We start from the raw sequence: 19,154 nt of genomic DNA, 5'->3' as shown, positions 1-19,154 counted from the left end.
CCTTAACGTGGCCTGGAACATCTCTCCCTTTTCTAGGTAGCTGAAGCTGTTGCCACTTTCCTCATTCGGCACAGGTTTGCAGAGCCCATCGGTGGATTCCAGTGGTAAGGAAGTACAAAGGTTTAAGGAGCCCAGCAGTGCTCCAACAAAGAGATATTTGCAAGGTTATAGGTATCTCTGCCTTACCCCTGCCTGGTTTAGGTCACCTTGCCTTTCTTCTTCCTCTTCAACACAGAGCCCAGCATGTGTGTTTCTGCAAAGCCATGGTTGGTTCTTTCCATGTGCTCTGGTTCAATGAGTTGTTGCCTGGCTGACATTAAATGATGCCTAGTCCCCCACCCTCACTGTGATGCATACTTCTTCTTAAGATGCCCCTTCCTGTGGAGGCTGGGATGGGAATCCGTCCTTTTCCAGGCTCTCAGAGAAATTCAATATGCCTTCTCCTGCCCTGCTGCCAAGGAAGGTGGGGCAGGTCTTGAGGCTGTGTAGGGATCCGGAGCAGGGATTCCAACCCCAGCACTAGTAACATTTGGGTTGGGTAATCCTTTGTGGCGCGGGCTGTTCTGTGCACTGTAGCATGTTGAACAACATCCCTGGCCTTTACGTACCAGAAGCCAGTAGCACCCCTGAACACACACAGCTGTGACAGGCAAACATGTTTCTAGATTTTACCAAGTGTCTCAAGAGAGGCAAAGTCATTCCCAGTTGAGAACCACTGGGTCTAGAGGAACAAGGATGCCCCTCATCCTAGGAAGCTCTCCGTGTGATTAGGCAGACATAGTAGGTCTCTTTGTTGAGGAGGAGGAGGAAAAGAGGCATGGTGACCCAAACAACACGGTCCCGGCCCCACCTCAGGGAGCTCCCAGTCTTTGCTACAGGAGGCCCCTGATCCTCAGAGAGCCCACAGGCCTAATGAAGAGTCACACCTGCCAGTTGGGAAGTCTCTTATCTGATTCTGATGATGGTCTAGGGGAACTTGTTCCCCACCCTCAGGAAGTTTGAAGAAGAAAAAATGTTGAAGAAAAAGAAAGGGTTTCTGCATTAGGGAGTTCTGAATGCCAGGGCCTAGGAGGTGTGGATGACAGAGCAGGGTAGGCATTGGAAGTGAGGACAGGAGCCTGGTACAGTGAGCCACACAAGTGATTCCCTTATGCCAAACCACCCCTCAAGCAGCTGACTATTGATGGATCCCAGGAATGAAAATAAAGACTTAGTTTCGCTTAATAAGCAGCGTTTGGGGCCCCTGGCCCATTTGGAGCTGTGGTCAAATCGGCAGTACCCTGAGAGCAGACCCTGTGTCTTGCCCTGGGTGGGGCTGAGAAGAGGTGGGAGAGATCTACAAAGGCCTTGGTGATCATTAGGGAGGGTTTCCTGGATGAGACAGGGTAAGCAGGGGGAAAGCTAGTGACGGTCGCATTGTTTTCCACTCTCTTTCTACTCTTCACAGTGTGTTTCCTGGCTGTTAGTGACCTGCTCTCCTTCCCTCCCTCAACACTGAGCTCTGTTGTAAATACATCGCACCAGAGGCCACTGTGATGCCGCTGTCTCCTCCTCACCATCCTGCCCGACCATGTGACACCGGCTCCCTATAGACGGGCATCCCCAGATGTACAAACCCTTTCGTGTATTCCTGCCGAAAGCATTGTTTTCCAGGGCCTTTGACCAACATTGGTCTCCCCAGTTTAAGGCTCCCCAGCTCCTATCCCTTCCCTGTTCAGGGGTAGCCCCTGCCTGTCCTCCCTGCCTTGCCTAGGGTGAAGCCTCCGTCAGAACCCTGGGCCCCTATTCCTGGCATTAGGCAATGCACCTGCGTCCATATGTTTCCCCAGGCTCAGGGACCTCCATTCCTTGAGATTGTTCTTGCCATGGTCCTGCCCTACCTCATGGGATGGACCACGTGCGGGATAGTCCTTATTTTTCCCTTTTAAATAAAATACCAGTCAGGTACCTTTTTATCCCCGTCTTACTATTCTAGGCTTGGAAGACCCAGGGGGGCCAGGATCTCATCCTTAGGTACAGGGGTGGGGGGTGGATAGCATCACAAGAAACCAGCCTGAAAATCAGGCCCGGCCAGTCCAAGCACATGGCCTCCCAACTGGGGAGGGCCCACGGTCCCACTCCCACATGTCTGGGCACCTGCCCTGGGCTGAGGCCAGGCTGCTCCAGGGGTCTCTTGAGCCCTCACCTGCCACAGGGCAACCCAGGTTGAATACAGCCCACGCACAAAGCCACAGGCTAAGGCCCGTGGAGTTGTTTTTAAGAATCAAATTGAACCATTTTCATAATTGGTCCCTGGAGGTGTGCAGAGTGCCCGCTTGCCTTTTCTAGACCCACAGCTTATCTTAGCCATTTGTGGTTTCCATGTTACTCTTCATAGAATCAGTGCAGCCCAGCATCCTCAATATTTGCCCTCTTCCAGCTGCCTCATCACAGCACTTCAGTCTCCCCCTGCTGCCCAGGCACGCCATTCCCAAGGGCAGGGAGGGGCAGTCTCCTGCAGCCCATCTTTTCTGTGACTGTCTTAGGTGATGCGTAGCCCCCTCCACCTTTTGACCCAACAACTTCCTATTCCTGTCCTGCTGCAGGGTCTGAAGTCTGGGACCTACTTTGTTTCTTTGTTATTTATGATCTTGTTTAAAGAAAATAAATCTCCTAACCTTTATCTATCTGGTCTTTATGAAGTTGTCCTTATTTCTGTTGATCTGGGGGCAGGGAACATTTCACTGGATTTAGTCACCATAGAGCACCAGAAAAACCTCTTTCCTGTAGCCTATCAACATCTTATGCTCTGCCTGCTTCCCAGATCCATAATGCCCACTGGAATGGACAGAACCAGCTTCCACTGCAGCCTGGGAGACCATATTCCAGTCCCATCTCTTCCAGTTATTTGCTGTGTTGACTTTGGCCCAGAACAGGACAGTCTGTACACCGTCCACATGACCTCAGGCACTCAGGGCTTTAAATCTGCCAACACCCAAACTTTGTCTACAACTTAGATATCTCCTGAACTCTGGATACTTCTAGAGTTACTAGATACCTAGATACTCTAGGTCCATCTACTTCTCCATATCTCCCAGATGTCCAAAAGCCACTCATTGACCATTCCTAAAACCGAACTCACCTTCCCCCTAAAACTTGTTCTTCCACCCACGTTTCCTAACTCAGTAGTGATAGATACCACCATCTCTCCACTTGACCAAACCAGGCAGCCAAAGTGCCCTAGATGGCACCCTCTCTTACATCCATATCCAGTCTACCACCAACCCCTGTCCATTCTCTGTTCTATGATGTCTCCTTTCCTTGCCTCAGCCCCTCCCCTGGTTATCCTCTACATACTGTTGGAGTCCTCTTCCTAGTAGGCTTTGGAGCCAGGCTGCCTAAATTAGAACCTAAGGCCCATCCCTTACTGGCTGTATGAGATAGCTATGTACTCTCTCTCTCTGAGCTACAGTTTCCTCATTAAAAATGGAGATCAATAGTATCTACCCCACAGAGTCTTGAGGTTAAGTTATGCAAGTTAACTATGCAAGTTAATATAGGTTAAGTGGCTCTCTCAGTAACTGACACAGGGTAGGCACTGAATAAATAGTTCCTGTCATGTCAATCCCATATTATATTTAAGACCTTCTTTACTCAGAGTGGTTTGTGAGCCAGTAGCATCAGTATCATCTGGAAGCTTGTTAAAGATTTTGTCCCTACCCCAGACCTATTGAGTCGGTACTGATCTGCATTCCAACAGGCACATTAATCCTGAGAAGTTCTGGTTTAGATGTTCACTAAATATTTCTGAGTAAAGCATGAGCTCCCTAGCAGAGAAGAAAAGTGCCTTGTGTGTGATCTGCATCCTCTCACCAAGCCCTTTGGGGGTTGGGTGGGGAAAGGAGCGGGCCAAGGTCTCTTTGCTGGGCTGTGTGTACTCTGTCTACAGCGGGGCAGCATAGTCAAATGCACGGTTTTCAGGGACACACGTCAGACACTTTTGTTCACCAGGCAAGTCATAATAGTCATCAAAGTTGATCATCAGCTAATTCACTTTACACATATCTGTTTAATCCTCACGGCAACCCTATGAGGTAAGTGATGTTCCTTTTACAGGTAGGCATTAGGTCCAAATTTGTATAGCTCAGAAGTGGTGGTGTCAGAATTCAAACCTAGGTTGTTTCCTCTTCACGCTGCCTCTTGGACAATATAGGGGACCCTGGTCAGAGTTCTTTTTGGTGAAGATACCTGGCAAGAGGATGATGACCAGCCTTGATGGATGGAAACTGAATAAAATGTTCATTGAGCTTTTTTTTTTTTTTTTTGCGGTAACTGGGCCTCTCACTGTTGTGGCCTCTCCCGTTGCGGAGCACAGGCTCCGGGCGCACAGGCTCAGTGGCCGTGGCTCACGGGCCTAGCTGCTCCGTGGCATATGGGATCTTCCCAGACCGGGGCATGAACCCGTGTCCCCTGCATCGGCAGGCAGACTCTTAACCACTGCTCTACCAGGGAAGCCCTCATTGAGCTTTGTATTAGATACTGTGCTAGTTACTTACATCTTTATCCTTTGTATCCTTGTGAAGTATGGGCATTATCCCCAGTTTATTTATTATTATTATTATTTTTAAGTTCACATAAATTATATTTTTAAGTTGAAGTATAGTTGATTTACAGCATTGTGTTAGTTTCAGGTGTACAGTAAAGTAACTTGGTTATACACTATATATCTTTTCGAATTAGAGTTTTTGTCTTTTCCAGATACATGCCCAGGAGTGGATCGCTGGATCATATGGTAACTCCATTTTTAGTTTTTTAAGGAACCTCCATACTGTCTTCCATAGTGGCTGTACCAATTTACATTCCTACCAACAATGTAAGAGGGTTACTTTTTCCCCACACCCTCTCCAGCATTTATTATTTGTAGACTTTTTGATGATGGCCATTCCGACTGGTGTGAGGTGATACCTCACTGTAGTTTTGATTTGTATTTCTCGAATAGTTAGTGACCTTGAGCATCTTTCCATGTGCCTGTTGGCCATCTGTATGTCTTCTTTGGAGAAATGTCTATTTAGATTTTCTGTCCATTTGTGGATTGGGTTGTGTTTTTTTGATATTGAGCTCTATGAGCTGTTTGTATATTTTGAAAATTCTTTGTCGGTTGCATTGTTTGCAAATATTTTCCCCATTCCATAGGTTGTCTTTTCGTTTTGTTTATGGTTTCCTTTGTTGTGCAAAAGCTTTTAAGTTTAATTAGGTCCCATTTTATTTTAATAAATTTATTTATTTTTGGCTGCGTTGGGTCTTTGTTGCTGCGCATGGGCTTTCTATAGTTGCCGTGAACAGGAGCTACTCTTCGTTGAGGTGTGTGGGCTTCTCATTGCGGTGGCTTCTCTTGTTGCGGAGCATGGGCTCTCTGCGCATGGGCTTCAATAGTTGCGGCACGCAGGCTCAGTAGTTGTGGCTCACAGGCTCTAGAGCGCAGGCTCAGTAGTTGTGGCGCACAGGCTTAGTTGCTCCGCGGCATGTGGCATCTTCCCGGACCAGGGATCAAACCCATGTCCCCTGCATTGGCATGTGGATTCTTAACCACTGTGCCACCAGGGAAACCCCATTTTTTAATTTTTGCTTTTATTTCCATTAATCTAGGAGACAGATCCAAAAAAATATTGCTGTAATTTATGTCAAAGAGTGTTCTATGTTTTCCTACAGGAGTTTTATAGTATCTGGTCTTACATTTAGGTCTTTAATCCATTTTGAGTTTATCTTATTAGGTCTTTAATCCATTTTGAGGTGTTAGAGAATGTTCTAATTTCAATCTTTTACATGTAGGTGTCCAGTATTTACCCAATTTAAAGGCAAGGAAAAATTTTTTTAACATCTTTATTGGAGTATAATTGCTTTACAATGGTGTGTTAGTTTCTGCTTTGTAACAAAGTGAATCATTTATACATATACATATATCCCCGTATCTCCTCCCTCTAAGGCAAGGAAATTGAATTTCAGAGATGTGAAATGACTTGCCCACAGACATGGCTAGGAGATGGCAGCATCTTTGAGTGGTCCACTATACCCCAGCAGAGAGGGGACCATTCATATGTTCACATAACGTATCTTTAAGGAGCACCTGCTATGTTCTGGATGTAACAACATCCTTGTGAAGCCTACAGATCAGCACTCCATACTCAGGAAGAAAATAAAGGAGACCCTTGGACCCTTTGAATGAAGGAGTTCTACAAAGCCAGAAGGAACATATTTCGGTCAAACCAGGGGCCGTTCTGTCAGACACACACTTTAAGGAATGTCCAAGGAGAAATGTCCGAAAGGAGAAGGTAGGCAGGCAAATGGGTAGACACAGATCTAGTGTTGAGGGCGGAGAATCTTGAGATTGAGAAGACTCAAAGGCATGAGGAGAGTTGGGCATGACTTGTGGTGTTATCCTCTTCTAAACCTGCAGTTATGAACATTTATTTGCTGATTAAGCAAACCTGAGCAGTTATTCTGTGCCAAGCCTCCAGTGGACTCTGGAGACAGAGATAAAGAAATAATGAGACCCTTCAAATGAGCTCATAGTCTAGAGAGACCATTATAGAAACACTGCCCACATTGTATAAAGGGAAACGGACAGGTAAACCTCTTTCGAAACAGGTCAGGGATGGTTTCACAAAGTAGGTAGCATCTGAGTTGAGCTTTGAAGCATCGTCACAAAATGGAGGTGGAGAAAGAAGGGAAATACTTTGCAGGAAGAGGGGGCAGCATACACAAGCCCAGGAGACTTGAAAGTCAGTCTGATACAGCTGGTAGATTAGTACGATTCGTATGGCTGGAGTAAAAGCTGTAACAGGAGAGGCTGCAGGAGGCAGGTCATAAAGGCCTTGAGTGGCAAGATGGGGAGTTGCCAGAAGTTAAGGAAAGTCACTCTGGTATCCATGTAGGTGGACTGGCAGGCACCAGACTAGAGGCAGGGAGAGCAGTAAAGAGGCAGTGGTAGTCTAGGTAAAAGGCAAAGGTATACTTAACTAGACAGTGGCTGCAGGGTGAGATAAGGAGAAAGGCTCGATATTTTAGAGATGGAATGAACAAGACAAACTGATTTGGACAGTGAGGTGCCAAGGACCCTGAAGCTGGATTCAAGGGCCTGCCATCAGAACTGGGGGTGGGGAGTTAAAAGGTCACAACTTTTAACAAGGGGAAAGCAAGAAGAGCACCTACAACAGGAGTAGAGAAAGCAAACAGCAATCATACTCTTTCCTGCAGGGACAGTGTTTTGTTTGTAATCTTCGAGCCAACTCTTCTCCTGCCCCAGCTGGCTGCCCCGTCAGCAGCCAGAGTCAACACATTCTCAGTCTGGGTCCTGGGCTCAGAAAGTTATGTAAACTCAAGAGGTTCCGATATTCCTAGAGCTGGCTTCCTCTCCCAGCAGTTTGCTAGAAACCCCAGCCTGCAGCCAGGTGAAACCTTGGAACCTGAGACTAGTCAAGTGGCTGGCCTCTTACAGGTGGATGTAGGGAACAGTTAACTGGGTAGTTAGCTGAGCAATGGGGGGAGAAAGTTTTTTCCTGATGATCAATGATGATACCACAAATCAATGGCTAATCAAATGTAAACATATATTAATTGACACAATACAGTATGTGCCATTTACAGAGCACATTTACAGCCTTTTGAGACCTCACAACTCTGTGGAGTGGGTAAGGCAGACAGATTAGCAGTGCCACCCTACAGATGAGGAAATGAGAGCTCTGATAAGGAAAGTGATTTGCCAAGGTCACACAACAGCTCCCCCTTTCTCCCTGCCCCCAGCCCCTGGGAAACTCTATTTTACTTTCTGTCTCTGTGAGTTTGTCTATTCCAGGTACCTCATATAGGTGGAATCATACAATAATTGTTCTTCTGTGTCTGGTTTATTTCACTTAGCATAATGTTTTCAAGATCCATCTGTGTTAAATCATGTATCAAAATTTCATTCCTCTTTGTGGCTGAATAGTATTCCATCGCATGTACATGCCACATTTTGTTTATCCATTCATCTGTTGTTATACATACTTGGGTTGTTTCCACCGTTTGGCTATTGTGAATAATGCTGCTGTGAGCATGGGTGTATAAATATTTATTTTGAAGTCCCTGCTCTCAGTTCTTTTGGATATATACCTAAGAGAGGTATTACTGGGTTCTATGGTAGTTCCATGTTTAACTTTTTGAGGAACTGACAAACCATTTTCCACAGCAGCTGCAACATCAGCAATGCATGAGGGTTCCAATTTCTCCACATCCTAACACTTAGTATTTTTCCTTTTTAAAAAAAAAAAAAATTATAGCCATACTAGTAAGTGTGAAGTGGTACTTCATTGTGCTTCTGTAATTTTTGTATTCTAAGACAGCTAGATGTGGGAGAGAGTGAGTGAGGTGACCCAGGGCAGAGCCCCCATAGAGGGCTCTGGAATTAGTAAAGTGGACTGATGCTGGCTGGCCCAGGCACTGGAGGCTGGCCCTGCCTGTCCCCAGGCCCACAACCCCAAGAGCCAGAGGGACTCAGGGAGCTGATAGAGAGGATGGCTTTTTCTGGCCTCAAGCACCAGAGGACTAACAGGCTCAGTGGCAGCCAGAGAAAGAATTGATTGAGCAGAGGCAGCAGGATAGATTGCCTTGCTCCTCCAGGATGAGCCCACTGACAATTCCTATTTCCTCTTTTGTTGCAAGAGGGTTAAAAATAGAAATTCCAGAACTCTAGAACCTGGAGAGCACTGTGGGAATTTCTAGGCTGATGGCATCCCCTAGGGGACAATGTGTGATTTTTAAAAGAATATTTAATACAATTTTTGATATGGTAAGGGGGGGAAAAATCTGTTTTCTGAAACAGATTAAGGAACACAAAGTTAGAGAAAATCTCTCCTGAATGATGTGTCTGAATTTTCAAGACTAAAGAAATTTTTAGATTTATCAGAAGGGTATGGATTTTTTGAGTTTTTTTATACACTTGTGAGTTAGGGAGATAAGCTCCCACATCTCCATAACACACACATTCCGGACATGGAACGTGTTGCGTGTCCCCTTTCCACTAGTATTGTCATTGTGTGGGTTTTCTTCTCTGGGAGCTCTTCAAGGATAGACAGTCAGAGTCATCATCTCCAGCCCCAGCAAAGGGCCAGGCACAGAGGCAACATCAGTAAACCTTAATTGAATGAATGAGTGACAGCCACACATGAAATCTGTGCCCATGAAAACACCATCAAGGGTTGGTTGATTCCATCTTCTGCCCACTGTGCTCCTGTTCCAAGAAGCGGACAGGCATGGGTCTCTGAGCCCAGAAATCTGCCTTCTAGTCTTGGCTCTGCCACTGACACACTGTTTAACTATGGACAAGTCGCTTCACCTTTCTGGGCCAGGGAAAGTAACTGCCGCCCTCTGGTCCCATAAGATGATAAGCAGTTGGACAGGAGGCATGATGGTCATTATTTTAGTTATGCCCCATCTCAAAATGTGGTGAGAGAGACAGTAGTTATCTATGGGGAGCCATCTGATCCATGCCCTTAAATCCTTAACCAAAAAGACACCTCATTCCTTTGAGATTATATTTGATTTCACCATGGGCTATCCATTTAAAATGCAAATATGCCCCTGGCAGGGACAGCAGGACCCTGTCACTCAGACCTTAGGGGGAGCAGGCCTATCAAGCATTTGATGGGAAGGGTCACGTGATGAAGAAAGGGAATAAAAGAGGATGGGGCAGAGGGGAAGAAGAGAAAGAGGCAGGCTCTACTTCCTCAGGGGGAGAAGTTGTGGGGATCCCAACATGAGGAAGGAGAGGTTAGAAGCAGCTGATGGCAGGAGACCTCCCTAGCTCCAAATCCGGCTCTGCTTCTAGCAGAGGTCTTTTCTTTGAGCCTCCTTTCCTGTCTTGCCAAAAGGGATGATAATTGTGAATAAGATAAGGGAGATAAAATAGCCAGCACAGAGCAGGCATAAATGTTTGTCTCCTCCCCCAGCCCTTAGCTGATTTCCTCGTTTTTCTGAGTATACAGCAGTCTGCAGGCAAATGTCCCTCTGTCCCCACCTCACCCCCTCTCCTTTGGCTTCTCCCAGCTTGAGCAACCAAGGCCCCCGAACAGGGGACTCTTTGAGTGGTTCCATGAAAGGGCAGTTTGTGCTGGCTCCTCTTGGCATTGCTGGATAAGGGCCCCCCCAGAATCAACACCCTCTCACTTCCTCCTTCCAGACAGCTCTCCCTGCCCCCTTGTGCGTGAATGGGGGACAGGTGAGGTGGCAGCTGCTCCCTGCCCTCTTCAGGCACATTCTCACTCTTTCTGTGTTCCTGGGGTCCCAATGTGGAAGCCCTCTCATCCCACTTCAGCCATAGGGTTCTCCCCTTTCTCCCAACTCCTGTGATCCTTAGGGTGAGCAGCCCCAGCTTTCTATTTGATTATATATAATTCTCTATTCTTATATGTGGGCATGTGCTAATTTTGCTTTAAGGGCAGTGAGCAGACCTCCTCATTTTATTGGAATCTCATGGGGCACCAAGCATGGGGCTGGTCACACAATAGGTGTTCTCTTTACATCTGTGGAATTGAGGTGATTTGTTCATGTATTCAGTACCTACATCTGACAGGGCTCTTAGCCATTAGGCATTAGAGACACAAAGGATAGATCTTTCAATGCCTGGGAAAAGGCTAGAGACTCCTTTCAAAAATTGTTGGCTCCAGGGCTTCCCTGGTGGCGCAGTGGTTGAGAGTCCGCCTGCCGATGCAGGGGACACGAGTTCGTGCCCCGGTCTGGGAAGATCCCACATGCCGCGGAGCGGCTGGGCCCGTGAGCCGTGGCCACTGAGCCTGCGCATCTGGAGCCTGTGCTCCACAACGGGAGAGGCCACAACAGTGAGAGGCCCTTGTACCGCAAAAAAAAAAAAAAAAAAAAAAAATTGTTGGCTCCAAAAGACATAATTGCTAATGGGAGCAAAGCAACCACAGCAAAATAACATGTAATTCAGACAACAGAGGGCTAGTTAAGATCTTTGGAGACATTCTTTTTGATGGCTGAGTAATATTATATTGTATATATGTACCACATCTTCTTTATCCATTCATCTGCTGATGGACATTTAGGTTGCTTCCATGTCTTGGCTATTGTAAATAGTGCTGCAGTGAATGTTGGGGTGCATATATCTTTTCAAATTAGAGTTTTCTCTGGATATATGCCCAGGAGTAGGATCACTGGATCATATGGTAACTCTATTTTTAGTTTTTTAAGGAACATCCATAGTGGCTGCACCAATTTACATTCCTACCAACAGTGTAGGAGGGTTCCTTTTTCCAGCATTTATTATTTGTAGACTTTTTTATCATGGCCATTCTGACTGGTGTGAGGTGATACCTCATTGTACTTTTGATTTGCATTTTTCTAATAGTTAGCCACGTTGAGCATCTTTTCATATGCCTGTTGGCCATCTGTATGTCTTCTTTGGAGAAACGTCTATTTAGATCTTCTGCCCATTTTTTGATTGGGTTGTTTGGGTTTTTTTGTTACTGAGCTGTATGAGCTGTTTGTATATTTTGGAAATTAATCCCTTGTCAGTCTCATCATTTGCAAATATTTTCTCCCATTCCATAGATTGTCTTTTTGTTTTGTGTATGGCTTCCTTTGCTATGCAAAAGCTTGTAAGTTTGCTTATGTCCCATTTGTTTATTTTTGTTTTTATTTCTATTGCCTTGGGAAACTTATCTAAGAAAACATTGGTATGATTTATGTCAGAGAATTTTTTGCCTATGATCTCTTCTAGGAGTTTTATGGTGCCATATCTTATGTTTAAGTCTTTAAGCCATTTTGAGTTTATTTTTGTGTATGGTGTTAGGGACTGTTCTAATTTCACTCTTTTACGTGTAGCTATCCAATTTTCCCAGCACCACTTATTGAAGAGACTGTCTTTTCTCTATTGTATGTTCTTGCCTCCTTTGTTGTAGATTAATTGACCATAAGTGAGTGGGTTTATTTCTGGGCTTTCTATGCTTTTCCATTGATCTATACGTCTGTTTTTGTGCCAGTACCATATTGTTTTGATTACTGTAATTTTGTAGTATAGTCTGAAGTCAGGGAGCCTGATTCCTCGAGCTCTATTTTTCTTTCTGAATATTGCTTTGGTTATTCAGCGACTTTTGTGTTTCCATACAAATTAAAAATTTTTTGCTCTATTTCTCTGAAAAATGCCATTGGTAATTTGATAGGGATTGTGTTGAATCTGTAGATTGCCTTGGGTAGTATTGTCATTTTAATGATATTGATTCTTCCAATCCAAGAACATGGTATATCTTTCCATCTGATTGTGTCGTCTTCAGTTTCTTTCATCAGCATTTTACCGTCTTCAGAGTATAGGTCTTTTGCCTCCTTACGTAGGTTTATTCCTAGGTATTTTATTCTTTCTGATGTGATGGTAAATGGGATTGTTTCCTTAATTTCTCTTTCTGGTATTTCGTTGTTAGTGTATGGAAATGCAACAGATTTCTGTGTGTTAATTTTCTGCACCTTTACCAAATTCATTGATTAGCTCTAGTAGTTTTCTGCTAGTGTCTTTAGGATTTTCTGTGTATAGTATCATGTCATCTGCAAACAGTGACAGTTTTACTTCTTCTTTTCCAATTTGGATTCCTTTTACTTCTTTTTCTTCTCTGCTTGCTATGGCTAGGACTTCCAAAACTATGTTAAATAAAAGTGGTGAGAATGGACATCCTTGTCTTGTTCCTGATCTTAGAGGAAATGCTTTCAGCTTTTCACCATTGAGTGTGATGTTAGCTGTGGGTTTGTCATATATGGCGTTTATTATGTTGAGGTGTGTTCTTTCTCTGCCCACTTTCTGGAGAGTTTTTACCATAAATGGATGTTGAATTTTATCAAAAGCTCTTTCTTCAGCTATTGAGATGATCATATGGTTTTTATTCTTCAATTTGTTAATGTGGTGTATCATACTGATTGATTTGCAGATATTGAAAATTCCTTGCATCCTGGGATAAAGCCCACTTGATCGTGGTGCGTGATCCTTTTAATGTATTGTTGGAGTTGGTTTGCTAGCATTTCATTGAGGATTTTTGCATCGATGTTCATCAGTGATACTGGCCTGTAATTTTCCTTATTTTGTGATATTTTTGTCTGGTTGTTTGTTTGTTTTTAGTATCTTTTTAGTTATTTTTATTTATTTTTTAACATCTTTATTAGAGTATAATTGTTTTACAATGGTGTGTTAGTTTCTGCTTTATAACAAAGTGAATCGGCTATACATATACATATGTTCCCATATCTCCTCCCTCTTGTGTCTCCCTCCCACTCTTTATCTGGTTTTGATATCAGGGTGATGGTGGCTTCATAGAATGAGTTCAGAAGTGTTTCTTCCTCTGCAACGTTTTGGAATAGTTTCAGAAGGATAGGTGTTAACTCTTCTCTAAACGTTTGGTAGAATTCACCTGTGAAGCTATCTGGTCCTGGACTTTGGTTTGTTGGGAGTTTTAAAACTACTGATTCAGTTTCAGTACTGGTGCTGGTAATTGGCCTGTTCATATTTTCTGTTTCTTTCTAGGTCCATAGATGGACCTAAAGATTACCATACTAAGTAAAGTAAGCCAGACAAAGACAAATATCACATGATATTGCTTATATGTGGAATCTAAAAAAATGATATAAGTGATGAACTTATTTACAAAATAGAAATAGACTCACAGACATAGAAAACAAGCTTATGGTTACCAAAGGGGAAAGGGGAGGAGGGATAAATTAGGAATTTGGGATTAACACATCTAAACTACTATATATAAAATAGATAACCAACAGGAGCCTACTGTATAGCACAGAGAACTATACTCAATATCTTGTAATAATCTATAAGGGAAAAGAATCTGAAAAAGAACATATATATATACACATATATACTGTATGTGAATCACTTCACTGTACACATGAAATTAACACAACATTGTAAATCAGCTGTACTTCAATTTAAAAGATCTTCAGAGGCAGACCTGTATTCGAATCCTGCCTGTGCCACTTTATGTAACCTCAGGCAAGTTACACATTCTCTGCCTCAGTTTCCCTCATCTATAAAATGGAGATAATAGTACCTATTCATCGTGAGGATTGAAGGAGACAAGTACACCTCAGTTCTTATCACAGTGCTTGGCCAGTGGTAAACGGTCAGTATGTTACTAATGACAATGATAGTAGTCATTAACATAAAGAATCTTCCCTGTAGTGAATCTTGTGAGAGATACTGAGTGCAACACCAGGAACCCAGGTTGGAGAAAGCTGTTAGAAAAACAGTTGAAGAAGTGTGCAAGAAAGAAACAAAATTATAAACTAGCTATGTACCAAGCCACAGTCAGTCCTATTTAGAAATAGCTACCTACTAAGCGTTTCTGGGGCTCCACAGACACACCACTTTCCCTGAACTGCTCTCACCTGCCTGAAGACAGATGCTCCAAAAGGAACTCAATTGTTAGAAATCCCCTCTTCAAGAGTTTCACCAACCAAGGAAGACTGACCCTTACCACAGGAGAAGAGACTACAAGTGGACACCACACCTAGATAAACTGTCACCATCACATCTCCCACCTATGGGCTATACTCTAAGGGCCCATTTATCATTCCTAGGAATCTAAGAGGGCTACATCCCCCCGTTCCCTCTTAAGATGATATTTCATCCCAAGTTCTAAGCCACCTCAGGGAGTTATTCATTTTCCTCTGGGTATCTCCCATGTATACATGATGTATACATGTCACTAAGCTTGTGGGTTTCCTTTTGTTAATATGTCTTTTATTACACAGGTTTCAGCTAAGAACTCAGAAGGGTAGGGGGAAAGTACTTTTTCTTCCCTACATGACAGTAATTTAGTAGGAGGGTTTCCAGAGTCCTGATGCATTCAGCGGAAATACTGGGGATGTGACCAGGTGCTCATGGAGGCTCTTCAGGAAGCCGAACATCAGCACACCAGAACCTTTTCCTTGGGGCCCACAGAGCTCTGGGAGGCAGAAACCCTGACGTGCATGGTGCAGGGAGGGGGCGGAGGCAGCATAGTGTCTAAGCGCCTAGTCCTTGACTTGTGTGGCTTTTTTGTGAGCAAGGCACACGCCCTAGCTCCCGTTGAGGAACCTGAGCCAAGTCGCCTGGAATGTTCTCTTTGCACAAGTCACTCATCAGTGCAGCCTTAGCTCATGCTAGTCCTTCTGCTGGGAAATGCTTCTCCTCACTAGACTCTACCTATAAAAAAATTCTACCTGTCCTCCAAAGTACAACTCAAAGGAGGCCTTCTTATTCATTTATCCAAAAATATTTGCTGAATGCCTACTTATTTGAAACAGACCTTTTTCTGGGGATACCAAGAGGTATAAGGAGTGCAGGCAGCCAGGCAAATAAACAAATAGTGAAATTCAGTGAGATGGGGGCTACAATAGAGGCATTTACAAAGTATAGAGGGGTCTTAAAGCATTCACCCTGCAGGGAAGGCCACTGGCCACAATTAAATGAATAAAGTAATGTCAAGAAAAGTGTTAGGAAGAAAACAAAGTTGGCTAATGTGAACGAAAGTGGCTGGAAGTTTGGGTGTCAGAGAAGGCCTCTGAAGCGGCACTGAGCCGAGAGTGGAATGGTGAGACCAGCAGCAGCGAACGCAAAAGGCCTTAAGAGTGGGACCCATGTTGGTTTTGAGGAATAGAAAGAATGTCTTGTGTCTGGAATGCAGTGAGAGGGGAGCCAAGATGAGATTACACATAAATAAAATATTATACTCTGCCTTTTTCACTCACTATTACAAAGTAAGAATGTTCTTGGTTGTGAAAAATGATTTGTAAACATCTTTAATGACTGTATTAAAACATTTTTAATGGCTGTATTAAAAAATCATATTTTAAAGTTATTTTCTGTTTTAAAAATATCATCACATGAGGTACACTCCTGATACAGAGACACCTCCTGCTCAGCCTTCAGCAGAAGTCAGTAGGCAGAAGGGCATATGGGGGTCAGGCACCACCTGCAGGTGTCCTCACTGCCACTTCTGGGCCCCCGTGGTCAAGGCTCAAGTAGCAAAAGCCCCAATGACCAAACCCTGGAGACTGTTGATATGTCCTGTTCCCAAGAGAAAGTGTCTGAGCTCTAGAAACTTCTCTCTCCAGCCTCCTTGCCCCCTCCTTTCTATTGTTCATTCTACTGTGACTCATGGCTTGAAGAGAAACTGTAAGTTCTCAGATGTCCCCTGCTAGAGACCACTTCCTTGTCTTCCGTTTGCAAGGAATAGGCAATGCTGACAAAGTCCCTCCTCCAGAAGCTTTGCTCTCCTTTCTCCTCTCTTACCATAGCTTTTGGCTTCTGGCTTCTCTGGAAAGCCAAAGGACTCCTCCAGCTTCTCTCTGCCAACATTTTAGTCTTCAGGGCTTGAGCTGCAAGGTCTGCGGAATTCCTGTCCATACTCGTGTATCCACTTGTTGGCCACTGGGGGAAATGGGGAGGAAGAAGAGCAGGCTCAGCGGAGCAGACAGTAGCGATGCTCGCTCACAGGGCCATTAAATTCCACACCCTTGGCAACTCACTTGCCTCACCCCGGTCCCAGCCCTACTATGGACTACAAGACATTGCTTCAGCGGCAGTAAAGAGCAAAAAGGACAGTGGCACCTGGAAAAAGTCCCTGACAGGTCCTGCTACTACAGACTAATTTTCAAACCCGTGGGTACTGTGGTCACTTACCCTTCACGTAGCTCCTAAAAGCCCACCTCCCCCAGGGAACCATTCCAGGGTAATGAGAGAAAAGGGATGGATTCTCCTGGCAAAGTCCACCTCAGCACAAGAGTCCCTCTTCTACTTCTTTTTCTGTCTTCAGAGCTAAGTGCTCTTAGACACATATATGACATAAACACACCCCCTACTTACTTATCTCTTCCTTGTTTGACCATCTCCTCATGGGGAAGCACCTGATGGTTCTCTCCTTAGGATAGAGGACTGGGACTTAGCAACAATTATTCCTTAGCTGTGCTCAGGAATCAAGGCCCATCTGGTAAGGCCAATAAACTTTTACTGACACCTGCTCTATGAAAAAAGCCTGGCCTTATGGGCTCCCAATGTACTGGTGGCAACTAATCCAGAATCTGATCACCTCAATATAATGTGGCACTGTTAAGCTTTTGGAATGAAAAGGCTATGTTATTTTCCATCCATCCCCTATTTCACTTTACCCTGAACCCCTCACCCAGTTCCCATGCCCAGAAAGACAGGCCTTACCCCACTTATCTCCTACCAGGACAGGACAGCCAGCATGAAGTGTGTCACCATTCCCTTCACCACTCCTATGCAGGTTCCACCAAAATAGTGCTGCATTCTGAAAACAAGCAGACCCCGCCCCAGGGGAGGTCAGCCCAGAATCTCAGTCCTTAGGAAGCACTTGACTGAGGACAAAGGCATGCATGTCATTAAACAAGAAAACTGTCCATGCAGATTGGGGGCAAGGCATGCATAAAATGCCACAAGATGGTATAAGCTGCCATTTACTCATTCACTCATGCATCCCTTATTGAGGGCCTGCTCTGCTCTAGGCCCTGAGGATGCAGAGACAGATCATGTCCAGTTGTCTCAGGGAGTTCAGTCTTGTGGGAGAGACAGACATAAAAACAAACGAGGATGAGACAGTGTGACAAGTGCTGGGGGAAAGGTGAGCACAGGGTGTCATAGGATCACTGAGGAGAGAAACTCGACAAAAAGCACAAGGTGGAACAAAATATTCCTCACACAACTAAGAACTTAACTGAGCCGCTGACTCTTCCTTAGGCACTTCCTAATAACACCCGCAGGAAGCCGGGATCATCATCCCCACCTCACCAGCAAGGAAGTTGAGACTTAGGGGCTTTAAATAATGCAACTAAGACAGAGCAAGGTCAGGACTCAAACCCAGGCATTTTGATTCCAAATCGTATATGTTCTTTTTCCCCCGTCCCCCACTTTTTTTCCTATACGCTTACTTTAACCTTGGCCAACCCCCTGAGTTTTGATAGATACCCAGCATTTACTCACTGAATGCTTAGGATGTGCTGGATACTGTGCTAAGTGCTATGAGACGTGATCTCAATTATTTGTCTTCATTTCATTCCTGAAGTAAGGGCTGTCATCCCTGATTGACTGATCTGACATTTGGGGGAGATATTAATTCATTAAACAAAACTCTTACCACACTGGCCGCCCTCTGTGCCTTGCTTGACATTATAACTCCTACTGCAATACGTTATGTTGACTTCTGGAGGCAAGGACTACGAGTTTTCCTCGGTACTCTCAGTGCCTCCAGCCGCCAGTGTTTACTAAAGGAATGACTGAAGGGACCACTTGTTGTCAAGGATCGAAGGGGACTCTCACCTTTGAGGAGCTCTATTGTAATGGGAAGGCACACATGTAATCATCCTCTTGTAATGTAAGTGTAAATAAAATAAAAAAGAGGCACAAGTAAATGCAGGAGTCAAAATTGAGGGATTATCTTTGATTCTGGGAATCAGGGGAGACCTCGTTTCATTCCCTCTCCCAGGAATAAGCTTGCAAGCACAGGCAGCATGAACGCTAGGGTGTTAGTTCTGCACTGCTAAAACCACCTGTTGGGGTCAGACCCCCACTCACCTTGACCACAGGCACGCTAAAGTTGCCGTAGATGAAGGCTGTGGCTCCTCCAGCTTCCACCGAGCTCAGCTGCAAGGCCAGAGGAAGAGCCAGGGTTGAAATATCCCGACTGCCCTACTCTGCCTCACATGACGTCTGATGTCATTTCTGCATAAATTCCCTCTTGTGTGCCCCTCTTTCAACTCTGGGAGAAATACTTATGGAAATACAATCACCCAATTTAGGAATTGAGAGAGCCTACTCAGTGGCATCAGTATTTGCCTGCAGGGCCACGAGAGGACAACGTTTAGAAATGCCCCCTTTCTTTACCCTTTGAGCTAACATCCTTATTGAGGGTTACCATAAGTAGATTCAAACTTCGAGGCCCTCAGGAAGAAATGAACAGTTTATGTCACAACCCAAGAAACAGACACGTCCCTGAAGTAAGTTTCATAAAATATTCTTAACTACATCAGATGCCCTCTGTTATTTTCCATTTTATTTTATTCTATTCTAGTTCAGATTTCTTAAATACTGACCAGATCCACTAACTTGATTTCACAGCCCACTAATGGAT

The 19,154-nt window shown here is 44.5% G+C and overlaps 2 protein-coding genes across 2 annotated transcripts in view; one reads left to right on the top strand and one right to left on the bottom strand.

The window, feature by feature from the left end:
* Positions 1-2,666, top strand: part of PPME1 (protein phosphatase methylesterase 1) — a 75,886-nt gene extending 73,220 nt beyond the window's left edge. Inside the window, exons 13-14 of the mRNA XM_024761996.1 lie at positions 37-104; positions 1,448-2,666. Of these exons, the coding sequence (XP_024617764.1) occupies positions 37-104; positions 1,448-1,466 (87 nt within the window). The 3' untranslated portion in view covers positions 1,467-2,666. The remainder of the gene's footprint in view (positions 1-36; positions 105-1,447) is intronic.
* Positions 2,667-13,893: 11,227 nt separating this feature from the next.
* Positions 13,894-19,154, bottom strand: part of P4HA3 (prolyl 4-hydroxylase subunit alpha 3) — a 36,098-nt gene continuing 30,837 nt past the window's right edge. Inside the window, exons 11-13 of the mRNA XM_024761988.1 lie at positions 18,599-18,667; positions 17,222-17,318; positions 13,894-16,438 (exon numbers count right to left, since the gene is read on the bottom strand). Of these exons, the coding sequence (XP_024617756.1) occupies positions 16,368-16,438; positions 17,222-17,318; positions 18,599-18,667 (237 nt within the window). The 3' untranslated portion in view covers positions 13,894-16,367. The remainder of the gene's footprint in view (positions 16,439-17,221; positions 17,319-18,598; positions 18,668-19,154) is intronic.

This window comes from Neophocaena asiaeorientalis, unplaced genomic scaffold (genome assembly GCF_003031525.2).
Source record: "Neophocaena asiaeorientalis asiaeorientalis breed wild unplaced genomic scaffold, Neophocaena_asiaeorientalis_V1.1 scaffold263, whole genome shotgun sequence".
NCBI classification, from domain to species: Eukaryota; Metazoa; Chordata; class Mammalia; order Artiodactyla; family Phocoenidae; genus Neophocaena; species Neophocaena asiaeorientalis.
Note: the sequence above shows the minus strand (reverse complement) of the source record. Positions and strands in the feature narration are given on the sequence as shown.